General features: G+C 40.5%; 1 protein-coding gene across 2 annotated transcripts in view; it reads left to right on the top strand.

Moving 5' to 3' along the window:
* cadm3 (cell adhesion molecule 3) overlaps positions 1–13,534 on the top strand; it is a 93,674-nt gene that overhangs the window by 58,439 nt on the left and 21,701 nt on the right. For both annotated transcript variants that reach the window (XM_078264116.1, XM_078264115.1), the window contains exon 5: positions 5,251–5,388. In XM_078264116.1, coding sequence (XP_078120242.1) covers positions 5,251–5,388 — 138 coding nt within the window. The remainder of the gene's footprint in view (positions 1–5,250; positions 5,389–13,534) is intronic.

The following is a 13,534-nucleotide window of genomic DNA, read 5'->3' on the forward strand; positions in this document are numbered from 1 at the left end:
TGGATTAGAAAATAATGTCTGCAATCAATGCAGCAAAGGCTGAGATATTCTGACTTGTTTCCCTAGTACGGGTAAAGCTGCAAAAACTCTGCATCCTACGTTGCCCAAAATGCAATTGGATTGCATCTTTTTGTTCGACTCTTCATGACGAATAATATGATCTTATGTGTAAATTAGAGTTTCTCTTAAAAGTAAGCGGATGAAGTGAAAAATAAATGGAAGAAAAATGATCCCTTTTGTGGACTGTAATGTCATGACTTCATAGCCTTCCCTGTGATGCCTTCATCCGGTTTGATCCAGATCCTTGCTCATACTGTAGCATTAACCTTTGTATAAGGTTATGACCTCATATAACTCCTGTGGAGATAAAGCAGCTCCACTCGTCTTCTTTGAGATGGATGTTATTGCCTATGTGTGTGACACTCCCCTGCAGCCTGCAATAAATTGTGGTCATCTTGTCAGTGGTGAGTGTGCCTGTTTATTGATTGGATATTGGGCTAATCGGCTTTGGACCCCCCACAAACAGTCTTTCAAGTATTGATTTTTATCCGTTGAGTTGTTATTGTTCCTGAGTGTCAGCTCATTGTGGCCATTCTTTGGCGTGGTGTGGTTTTACTTGAAGATGAGAACAAAGCATTGCTTGGCAATACTGTAATGCACCAACTAATGGTCAAACAACCACAATGGAGACTTACTGTATACATGGGAAGAGACAGCTGGTCTGATATTCCTGGGAGATTGTGGCGTACAGATTTACAGCCAGTATTTCAGGGCATCCAATGCAACTTTTAAGTTGCTGTGCAATGAAATTTAGGTATTCTTTGTGCAAAACACACAAAACACAGACATCCACATTTATTCAACAAATTGGCTTCCACTGCTTAATTTTGCATGGCTTCTGATTTAAATAAAGAATACATTTTTTTCATGTAAGCCTTTTCATAACATTGAGGAGTTTTTTTCTTTTTTAATCAATTTTTTGGATATTTCCTCTTACCTTTTTCTAATTAAACGCACCATAATTTGCCAACAAATTCTTGGATGAAAACTGAGCTGCCTAACTCACTTGGAAGTGGAAAGAAGAGATGCTAGAATTGTGATATTCAGGGCGGGGCAGGGTGGCTTACCACGGCTGTTCTGTAGCTGAAAAGCCACATGGTTCTTCCCTAACTTTGGGGTTTGTCATTCCACAGCTGTCAATGCATCCTTGAATAAATCATTTTGTTGATATTCACTCAAATGTTTTGGCAGTGCTGTAAAGTATATTGAAAATAATTAAATATCGTTGCTCTGGACAGCGTGAACGCCTTAAATGTTAATGCGACGTTGCTGTACGTGTGCGTAGGTGGGGGAGGCGAACATGTTTTTCAGAAGCAAGGGTGAAGGCGGGTCTACATTAGCTCTTTAAATTCAAATTAACATGAGAGTCACTCCTCCATATTTCTTCAAATTTTGCAGTAATTGTGATTCAATCATTTTTTATTCGCTGTAATTGATGGCGGTGACACTGTATTCTGCGTTCAATAAATATTTCATGACCCCTGAGAGCAAGCCAAATCATTAAAAATGTATGGTGAGATGTCTAAAACGCATGGACCCCTGTGGGAAAATCTGCCAAAGACAACAGGTTTTAGCACAGTGGCATTGATGTATGTGTGTGTTTTATTCTTGTTTTGACATGTGCAGGGTTTTTTTGACAGAAACAAACACATGCAAGCACATAACTGCTGAGTATGGTCAGTTTTAAATGCTTGTGTGTCTGTTAGTGTAAAATGTGTGGCATGCCTCTCCGCTCTCTCCTGAGCTGAGCAGAGAATAATTTATAATGGCCTTATTTTCTTTTATTCTCCTTGTAGAGGAAAGGGTCTTGACAGGGCTTCTCCAGCCAATTCTATATGTGCAGTATTATTCCCTCATTAATATTCAATGCTACTTTACTGCCAGAGAGGTTCCGCACACAGTGCACTACATCAAATACTGCTACATTAAAAATTGACCATATTTTTATTTTTTGATCTATACCTTGGTTAGTTCAGAGCACTTTATATTGGTAGGTCTGTTTGCTTGTCTATCTCCAGGGGGTGGACAAAATAACAGTGACATCTTGCTATCTGTCTGTCTGTCTGTCTGTCTGTCTGTCTGTCTGTCTGTCTGTCTGTCTCTCCCTCTTCTGTCATTTCCTCACTCTCTAAAAACTTGTAATAGTTTGGACATTTTTCCAATTTTCTGGCCTGAAAAATATCACAAATTTCAGAAATTGGGACAAAATGTTTTCATGAAAATATATCGGTTTCTGTCCCTTCATGACTTTGTCTCCCCTCTCTCCATCTCTACCTTTCTGGCTCACTCATTCTACTCTTTCAGCTCTCTCTCTCTCTCTCTCTCTCTCTCTCTCTCTGTCCATCACTCTCTCTCTGCTCCGTTAATGGAGCTATGCGGTAGCCAGAAAACTGAATGTTCATTATTTTCAAAAGCAGAATGACAGTAAACTCCGCAAACACTTGGCGAAAAGCGGCACCAGATGGAGTACGGGAAGAAAAGTTTCATTCTCACCACGCTTGCCTTCGACCATAATGGTGAAGAGTGGATTCTGAAGTATTTGGCAGAGTGGATATGTAGATTTCTTCTCCTGCTTTAACAACAACAACAACAACAACAACAACAACAACTTGTGCACAAAGTTAAAATAGTAATTAAGCAAAAATGTTTCTTATTTTAACCAACTGTGCCGGAATCTGGAAGAACACCTCTAGGAGAGGAAGATGCATCATGAAATTTTGGTTTGGCTCAGGACATCTTTGTGGCTCACTTGGCCAAAGCCATTTTGAATCTGAACTTTGGCTCCTATCGTCCCTCTGTCTCTTTTAGTTCTTCTCGCAAACTATCACACAAGACACCAATTTCCCCCTAAAAAACGTTTAGTCTGACTGAGTCATTCTAACTCCCATCTTGGCTTTTACCTAATGAAAATGTACTTGACATTTCAAACTGACCTGACGTTTTCAGAATAAACAGTCAGACTTGGATGGCAGAAATGCCAAGGCTGTCAGAGTCAATAAATAACTTATGCTGCTGATTTTAAAGGGATAACGCATTATTATTTTTCTCATTTAATGAATTGCATTTCAATGTTCATCTCAATAGGCAAATGTGGGAATACTTAATGTGTGCCGCAGTTGGAATGTTAAGTTAATGAAGGCTGTTATTGTTTTCTTTTTGCCTCTAGATTCAGTTTCAGTTTGTACGGTTCTGTCATGTTTTCAAGTCTAACTAAAAATGTGATCTGAAATTCCCATGGTGTGTTAGAGTCTACTTAGTGTTATTTTGGAATTCCCCTGTGAAATATGTATTAATCATAACATTTTGCAATGAATCACAATTTCAAAAACCTAATCATTTGATAGTGCTATTAGATACAGTATATGAAACAATCTCAATACTTGTTCATCAATAAAATGGCATATTGTTCCCTACAACTAGGACTGCACCGATCTAATCCGCCAGACTGTTTGGGTGTGATGCTGACCGTAAGCAGATCGGGTATTGACAAGAAATAAAGATCCATTAAATATAGATTATTTGTCATTGTTATTATAAAATGTAGTGTTTCTGTTATCACCAGTTTTTAGTACCGGTGCAAAAACTGTAATATTTTACACAAACATATTGGTATTGAACAATTTGTTGTTCTCTATATTGTCTAACAAGTTCTTTAAACTCAACTTAATCTATGAGCTGGTGCCCCTGTTGTCATGGTGACATATCTTTCCAGTGCCTTTAAATAACCATTGCTACTGCTTGTTACAGTTAGGGAAAGATTGTGGTTATGGTTGATCTTTGGTAGAAAACAGGGTTTGAACAGCGACCCCTAGTGTGAAACTCACAGCCTGACCTCCTCCCTAAGTAGTTTTGTAATGTAATTGTTAATTAATTAATTAATTGCTTAATGTTGTTATAACAACATTAAGCTACTTCAGCCTTTCCTTCTGGGACACAATAGTAATCGTTTGCACTGCCTTAAAGGGCCAGTGTTTAGGATTTAGCGGCTTCTAGAACCTACGGTGGCCTAACGTAAAAATGCTAGAGCTAATGTTTGGTTAGTCTTGCATTGCCAGGCCTTTGTGTTGTTTGCATTCTTTTAAACCAATCACAATCGTCTTGGGCGGCCCTAAGTTCTGGACGCAGCGGTGCCTCTGCAAAATAGTCTCAGGAAGGAACTTGTTTTGGTGGAACATGTGCACCCCCTAAAAGAAAAACATGTGAAAAACAACGTGTGGGGAATGTAGGCTACTCAGGGGCTATTCTAGGATCAGAGCTTTAGGGGGGCTCAGCCCCTAATGAGAATGTGACACGGATACAGTGCCTTTCAAAAGTATTAACCCCCCCTCTGCTAAATCAGTAATTTCACTGGATAACAATGAATATATGTATTTATTATTATAACAGAGGATAAATGCAAAATATTGAACATATGAAAAAAAACTACGAAAGTCCCTTTATGGACTACCAGAATTATATGAAATGACAATGAGGTATAAACAATAAATACATTAAAAATTAAACTTTCCTTGACTGGGTTACAGGTGCATAGCATTGGCGACAGCGACACAGGATATTAAACCTGTTTCTTTGCACCTGTAATTGGGGTAAAAGGGTCTAAAATCGCCACTGAGGCTACTGCAGAAATATGGTGGTGCAACCTGCCCGCCATGTTGCACCGCCCTAGTTTACAACAATGCTTAGTTTCAGGTGGTTATACACTAAAACAAACATAATTATAAATACTGTATTCCATTTCTGCAAGTAGATCCCCTAAAACCTACACACTGGTCCTTTAAGTGGTCAAGTGGCTTGACAGCATGACATAAACAGATTGTAGTGCATGTGCCCCGATGGACACTGATGGAGAGACAGCATAGGTGTCATTTGAGCTGCTGTGCAATGATGGAACCAATTTTTGGGGCAAATCAATGCAAGCCTGCATCATTGTTTTTCTCTGAGCTGGTTCCATCAGAGTTTCACAATCGACCAAATAAATTCAAGCTTGTCTGTGATATTGAGGATGCTGTATCAAATTTTGCTGTTTGTATTCATTTTTGTCCTCCAATTCCGTACACAGCAACTTTGCAAAAAATATGCAGTACTTGTTAGCTCAGCCATTGACCTCTCTTTTTTACTTTTTCTGGCTACAAGGTGAGCCCTGCAGCTCTCTCTAACTCTAACTCTTTCTGGCTCTCTCTCCCTCTCTAGGTGTGCCCGGTGAACCTCAGATCTTGGGCTTTGAGAATGCAGTGCCGGAGGGGGGCAAAGTCACCCTGACCTGCACCAGTACAGGCAGCAAACCCCCCGCCAGGCTGCGCTGGTACCGAGGAGAACAGGAGCTGGAAGGTTAGAGACACAAGGAGTGTGTGGACGCTCTGTGTGTTTGTGTGTGTATTTTTAAAGTGGGGTCAGAAAATGTGTGTTAGACGTGTCTGTTGTTGTACTCTGGCTTGTTCTCATGCTGGATCTGTGTGTGTGGTAATGAAGCGCATGGGTGTGGTTATGTGTGTAGACACTGTGTGTGTGAGCGTGTGTAGCTGCAAGGATACTCCGTAGGAATGTGAGGATGTGGTTTGTGTGTGTGTGTGTGTGTGTGTGTGTTTATCTGTGTGCTTACAGTAATAGTAGTACAGTGTTTGTGTGATCCTGCAGTAATCAGTGTATACAGGGATTTGCAAGTGTGTATGTTTGTACACTAGTGCAAATTTTGGCACATACATAACGTATGCACATTTCTGTGTGTGTGTGTGTGTGTGTGTGTGTGTGTGTGTGTTTTTTAAGTGTGTAGGAAAGTAGCTTGTGTGTGTGATCGTGCTGTGTGTACTGTGTCCTTGCCACATTGCCTGCTGTCTCTCTGTGTCCTAAACCTGTGCCTGCATATGTGTGTGTGCAAGTGCGAGAGCACGCTGCCTGTGTGCTCTAGTGCAGAAACGTGCCTATGCATGTATCCAGGAAGTGTGTATGCGTTTGCTGTTATTGTATTTAGAGTGTGTCTGTGTGTGTCATCCTTTGAGCCTCAACATATCTGCTACTGGGAGAGACACCACAGAGAGCGAGAGATAGCGTGGGTCGGATCCAGCCGGGGATAATGACAGAATCCAGCAATAAAAGACAGGGCAGAGGAGAGGATGAAGGGATAAGGTTGAACACAGACATGGAGATAGAGAAAGTTTTGCATAAGGTCAGACTGACTGGTTTTTTGAAATGTGCAGGGAAGAGAAAGGGAGAGGCAGAGGGAGCACAGCGAGGACAAATTAGCCAGCTTTTTTTTCTTCCAGATAAACAGAAAAATCAAGGAGACGATTGGCAGCCTCTGAGTCACACCAGTGGTATTGGCATTGGTAGCCGTTTCTCTAAATTACGACCTTGTTTCCCTTAAACCCCACTACCCCTTGTTGCTTCATCAGTCAAAGGTTTTCTGTTTTGCTTTACCGAGCGGAACAAACATGTTGGAAGTGTTGCGTCTGTCGCCCTTTTGCTCCTTCCACCATCTGCCTTTCACCAGAAACTCTCTAGGCTTTAAGCTATGATAGCACTGGGAGAACAGCGCCCTCTGTCTGTCTGCAAAAGCTCTGCAGATGTCCTGCTAAGTCTGTGTAAACTGTAAAACTGCAGTGTTCAGACTGGTAGAGCTTATTTGCAAAAGCCTTTTCTACAGTGATTACACTCTTACAATGTGATGATATAATATGATAATGATTTATTGATGGGAAAATGCGACACTCTAGACGGCTTTGTAATGGAAAAATGGCTATCTTGTGTCCTGATGCCTTGGCAGTGTTAGTGTTTGCTATAATTATGGATTGAAATGAATCGAAAGAATGGACTGAAGCTACAAAGAGAAGGAGGAATGGGAGAGCTGCCCGCCTGAGGACAGATTAGCTGTTCTTTTTGTTACAGTTGAACTAAAAACAGGAGACAGAGGGAAAGAGGAGTCTGGAGATTGTTGCTTTTTTAGAGAGATTGGCTTTTTGTTCAAAGGGTCAGCTCACTTAAGAAACTCAAAGATGTATTTTCCCTCTTATTTGTAAGGGTGTCAAGCCACGCAGATTTTGGTTTTATTGGTCCAAGTTTTGAGATATCTGTCTCTTGAGATCTCTTCCAAGGATTCAATATAATGGGGGTGAAAGCAATTTTGTTTGTGGTGCTCACAACGTTGAAACGTTTTATTAACATTTCTTTGCAGCAACAATGTTTGGATTGCCCTGGATGTTGGCGTTGAATGGTAAAAAACACTGACTCATTGAACGTAATCCAGGGTTTTGCTGAATCGAGGGTCTTGTCTGGGAATAGGGTTGCAGGGACACTGATTCTGTTTTGTGATGTGGGTGAACCACGGGGTGAACCAACCCTTTTAAAATACAGGGACAACAGAGAGAAATGGAGAGACAGACAGAGAGCGATTTGAAGGAGATCAACTCGATGTGAATGATGGTGTGTTCGAGGCCTCGCCCAGTTGTCCTGACACCACGCAACTCCAATCAGTCATGTTGGAACGACACACGCACACATGCATGCACACGCACACGAACACACTGTCACACAGTGCTCATCTCCGGTTAGATAGCTGAAAAGCACTACAGGTCAGCGTGCTATTATTACAGCTTCTCATTCATACTGTTGTAGTCTACTAAGTGCGTGCGTGCGCGCGTGCGTGCGTGTGTGTGTGTGTGTTTGTTAGGAAAGATGAGCCCTTACGCTGCTGCTCATCACTGCTTCTCTGACAGCTTCACTGACAGGAAAAAAGGACGTAGAGAGAGAGAGAAAGCAAGAGAGTGTTTGTGTTTGTGTGTGTGTGTGTGTGTGTGTGTGTGTGTGTGTCAAGAAATAACATCGAGGGACTGCAAGGAAAAAGAGAGAACAGAGAGGGAGTGAGTGAATGAGCGGGAGTGTGTGTGTTTGTGTTAGTGTGTGTGTGTGTGTGTGTGTGTGTGTGTGTTTAAAAATAGACAGAGCGGCTGCGAGGATATTGAGAGACTGATGGAAGCTGCAAAGATAGAGAGAAAGAGAGCGCAGAAGGGGAATTAAGAAAACCACAGAAGAAGTAGCAGGGCGGCTTTGCTCTGTCTGAGTGGGAGCGCAGACTGGGGGGAGAGGCTGAAGCAAAGAGGGACCAGTTTTAAAGAAGAAGCAACTGGAGAGTGCAACAGGACAGAGGGGAGAAAAAGGAAGGAAGGCTGACGAAATGGAGAGAGAAATCCGGAAAGAGGATTTAGATAGAGAGAGCGGGGAGAGGAGGGGAGACGGAGAGCAAGAGAGTGCGGGAAAGGGAGTGGTAATTGAGAAGAATGAAAGGCTAAGAGCTTTGAAGACTATATTAGTTGTACTGTGTGAAAGAGCTATGGATCATTTAGTGACATCGATGTATTGGATTGGGGATAATGGAGATTTATGGTGGCACTTAAGGCCATACAGGCTGAATACCATCCCAAATTGCCATAATGCAAGACGTTGGGCGGATGGCGAAGGGTACATGGGCGTGTGTCTGTATGGAGCAACGTAATGTAAGAGATGAGACGGAAAGAGACATCAGAGAAACAGGTAGTGGTGAAGGGAGTATTCACATCCTTAGAAGCAATACAATGTGAAAAGTCCTGCATTAAAATGTATACTCAAGTAAAAACTCATTTTGCACAATGTTTCCTCTGAGATCGTTTCATTATTATAATCATTATATAAAACCTTTTTGTAGTAGTTCCAAGAGTGCAATGAAGTACCCTAGCTTTGAGATATAAAAATGATGTTGGGCAGAATTTAAGATAGAGAAGATTTCATTTTTTAAGTGTTGACAGAAGAAATGTAAGTGAATTAGTCTGGATTTGTCATTGAGGAATCAATTTAAGTCAACCATAATCACAGCACTTTGGGAAACGGGACAAAGATAGGGCTGCAACAAGGATGCAAAATCTACTTTTTTTGTCCACCTGTCAAAAGTCTAGAGAATGTTCAGATTTTACTAGCCACTCAATAGATTATTATTGTCTTTTTGGGGGTGAGTGAAGCAAATCTACTAGCCACTTACATATTTTTCCAGCATTTGGCTGGTATATGGTGCTAATTTTGTGCCCTGGCTGCAACTAATGCTAATTTAATTATCAATTAATCTGTCACATATTTTTTGATTAGTCCAAAAATCGTTTTTCTATAAAATGTCAGGAAAACGTGAATCACAATTCCCCAAATCTCCAAATGGTGAATCTTGATTTGGTTGTTGTTGTTTCCTACCAACTGTCCAGAACCCCAACATAGTAGATTTTGCAGTGATATTAAAGACAGAAACACAGTTTTGGTTTTTTATTGTTAGTCTATTAATTGACTAATTGTCTTAAGACTAATGATTATTACAGATGCATTAATACGTTAGCAGAATTCAATGTTGTAGGTGGTCAAAGTCAAGCCAATTTTGGGAATTTGGGAAACATATTTTACAAGCTGCTGTATAATTTGTATGTAAATTCTTGATCTATAAGGTAACTAGTGATTATAGCCCTATTCACACGGTACTATGTCTTACCTGGGGACCTCTAGTCATTTGTAATAATTAGGGAGGTTGTCTGTGATCTTAATCCCGTGTGAATTTGCCATGTCTGTAATTTGTCAAGTACAAATTTCACTGCAAATGACCTACCATATTTGGCCAACCACAGAGTTGGTGTGGCCGCATTAGTCCTGTGCAAATCGGCATCTCTGTGATTCAGGGATATATTTGCTGCGTTGGCAATTATAAATGAAAACCTTGACATCATATGAGGGGGGGATAATATGAGTAAATATGAGTAAAATACAGACTTTGCTTATCCTGTGTGCATGTGGGGGGATTTCTAAATCACATGAGGTCCCCTGGTAATACTAGTCCCGTGCCAATAGGGCTTATTTTTTCAAAATAAATGTACTGTAGTGAAGTAAAAAGTTGAGTGTTGTAGGGTTTCCGCGGGGTCTTAGAAAGTCTTCAAAAGTCTAAAATTTCAAAGTCTAAATTTTAGGCCTTAAAAAGTCTTATATTCGCTAAAGTATTATGTTCTAGGTCTTAAATCATTTTAAAGGGGTCTTAATTTTCCTACGTCCATGTAACGCTACCTCTACTGCTCATGGAAATGTTTTTTTGTAGTTCTTTCTTTCGCTAGTCCAAATCTAATTTGCTGTATATGTACAGATCATTATTAGTGTCGCTTTTACTCAGTTTTAACAAATTCATTTACTTTGCAAGTACTTCTGTGACTCTGCATTTCGTTGTGCTTTTATGTTGTGATATATGTCTTAAATTTCATTCATAAAGGTCTGAAAAAGGTCTTAAAATGCCTTCAGTTTGACTTGTTGAAACCTGCAGTAACCCTGAGTAAAGTAAAAGTAGAAAGTAGCAGAAAAATGAAAATACTCTCTCTAAAATGTTGATGAGTACCCATAGGTGTAATTTATAGGGGTGGTGGGGGGGTTAAAACCTATTATTTTATAGACATTTGCACCATACATTGACGCAAAGAAGGCACACATTGTTGCAGAAACATTCACCAGAATGCAGAAACTGAAGTGTTTGATGATCAAAATTTCAATTTTGCTCAAAAAGTGGAGATCTCAACACCCATGTTGAACCCAAAGTTACTCCCTTGATTCGACCACTGGAGATAGAGTATAGAGACAGATCATACTGTGGTAAGACGGAACCAAATATATCCCAGCAGCGATATAGTCACCTGGTAATCCAGTAACAGGACTACTTAGCGCTTTTTCTAAATCAGATGACCTCATTGAACGCACAAATCACACGTGAGCACTTTCCCCGTAATCGTAATCCGATTAAAGCTTAAAATTGATGACTGTGTTTGATTATTTTAAAACCTTCCCCTTATCCAGGGAAGGGCTTTCGCTGATCATGCACGCTGGTGTTAAGCCATGCATTGCTGTCTACTCATAGTTACACGTTTTCACACCCCGGAGATGCCAAGTAGAACCAGAATCTTCTCATTTTGGCAGCTGAGTGGCTTCACTGCAGTAACTGGGGGTTAAGTGCCTTGTTCAGTTGGCAAAGTTGTTAAAAATAACAAAGAGTTTTACTCACTCTTTCTCTGAACCTTTCCGCAGTGATCCAACTGCTCTTTTTCATGTTGTTTGTGATCCGGAATAGGGCTGCAACTGATGATTGCTTTTAGAGCTGCACGATATGAGGATATGCGATAACGTTGTTGAATATCGCGATAACAATATTACTTGCTTATTGAAGTGTACTCAGTTCTGCAATTCTGCTGCTATCAGTAATCTTCTAAAATACAACAAATTGTTGAATTGGAAACAAATAAAAGGAAAACAAACTGATTGAACAGTGTATTAAATATAAAAAGCAGCACTAAAAAAAGAATGACAGTTACATTTTAAAGTGCAGTTTTCTGCTGATATTTTCTTTCAACTAACACAAAAGAATCTCTGAGTGTCTTTCGCGATATGTCGCAGCCTTTCGCGATTTGTTTATTGCGCCAGGTGATATTGCGATGACGATAAAAAAACTAAATATTGTGCAGTCCTAATTGCTTTCATTATTGATACAGTGGTGTGAAAAAGTGTTTGCCCCCTTCCTCATTTCCTGTTCCTTTGCATGTTTGTCACACTTAAGTGTTTCGAACATCAAACCAATTTAAACAAAAGTCAAGGACAACACAAGTAAACACAAAATGCAATTTGTAAATGAAGGTGTTTATTATTAAAGGAGAAAAAAAATCCAAACCATCATGGCCCTGTGTGAAAAAGTGATTGCCCCCCCTTGTTAAAACATACTATAACTGTGGTTGTCCACACCTGAGTTCAATTTCTCTAGCCACACCCAGGCCTGATTATTGCCACACCTGTTCACAATCGAGGCATCACTTAAATAGGAGCTGCTTGACACAGTAAGGTCCACCAGAAGATCCTTAAAAGCTACACATCATGCCGAGACCCAAAGAAATTCAGGAACAATTGAGAAAGAAAGTAATTGAGATCTATCAGTCTGGAAAGGGTTATAAAGCCATTTCCAAAGCTTTGGGAATCCAGCGAACCACAGTGAGAGCCATTATCCACAAATGGCGAAGACATGGAACAGTGGTGAACCTTCCCAGGAGTGGCCGGCCGCCCAAAATTACCCCCAAGAGCGCAGCGACGACTCATCCAAGAGGTCACAAAAGACCCCACAACAACGTCCCAAAGAACTGCAGGCCTCACTTGCCTCAGTTAAGGTCAGCGTTCATGCCTCCACCATCAGGAAAAGACTGGGCAAAAATGGCCTGCATGGCAGAGTTCCAAGGAGAAAACCACTGCTGAGCAAAAAAGAACATCAAAGCTTGTCTCAATTTCTCCAGAACACATCTTGATGATCCCCAAGACTTTTGGGACAACATTCTGTGGACCGATGAGACAAAAAGTGGAACTCTTTGGAAGGTGTGTGTCCAAGTATATCTGGCGTAGAAGGAACACTGCATTTCATAAAAAAGAACATTATACCAACTGTAAAATATGGTGGTGGTAGTGTGATGGTCTGGGGCTGTTTTGCTGCTTCAGGACCTGGAAGACTTGCCGTGATAAAAGGAACTATGAATTCTGCTGTCTACCAAGAGATCCTGAAGGAGAATGTCCGACCATCTGTTCGTGTACTCAAGCTGAAACGAACTTGGGTTCTGCAGCAGGACAATGATCCTAAACACACCAGCAAGTCCACCACCGAATGGCTGAAGAAAAACTAAATGAAGACTTTGGAGTGGCCTAGCCAAAGTCCTGACCTGAATCCTATTGAGATGTTGTGGTATGACCTAAAAAGGCCGTTCATGCTCGAAAACCCTCTAATGTAACTGAATTAGGACAATTCTGCAAAGATGAGTGGGCCAAAATTCCTCCAGGACGCTGTAAAAGCCTCATTGCACGTTGATCGCAAACGCTTGGTTGCAGTTGTTGCTGCTAAGGGTGGCCCAACCAGTTATTAGGTTTAGGGGGCAATCACTTTTTCACACAGGGCCATGATGGTTTGGATTTTTTTTCACCTTTAATAATTAACACCTTCATTTACAAATTGCATTTTGTGTTTACTTGTGTTGTCCTTGACTATTGTTTAAATTGGTTTGATGTTCGAAACACTTAAGTGTGACAAACATGCAAAGGAACAGGAAATGAGGAAGGGGGCAAACACTTTTTTCACACCACTGTAGATCTTATTATTATGGGGGTTTTGTCTATAAAAAGTCAGTGAGAAATCGAGTGAAAAATGTCCATCACAAGCTACCAGAGCCCAAAGTGACGACTTTAAATTATTATTATTTTGTCTGACAGTCCAAAACCCAAAGATATTCAAGACCAGCAGTAAAACGTCACATTTTAACAGGTCTTCCCTTTCATTACTTTGACTTACAAAAATGATATAAAATGGAGACGAACTGCAAATACTAACTTTTGAGAAGCAGAACCCAGCAAATGATTACTTGATACATTTCTTAAAATGATAGATTAACAACATTGTTTTTTTACTGTAATACAT

This window comes from Sander vitreus, chromosome 12 (assembly GCF_031162955.1).
Source record: "Sander vitreus isolate 19-12246 chromosome 12, sanVit1, whole genome shotgun sequence".
NCBI classification, from domain to species: domain Eukaryota; kingdom Metazoa; phylum Chordata; class Actinopteri; order Perciformes; family Percidae; genus Sander; species Sander vitreus.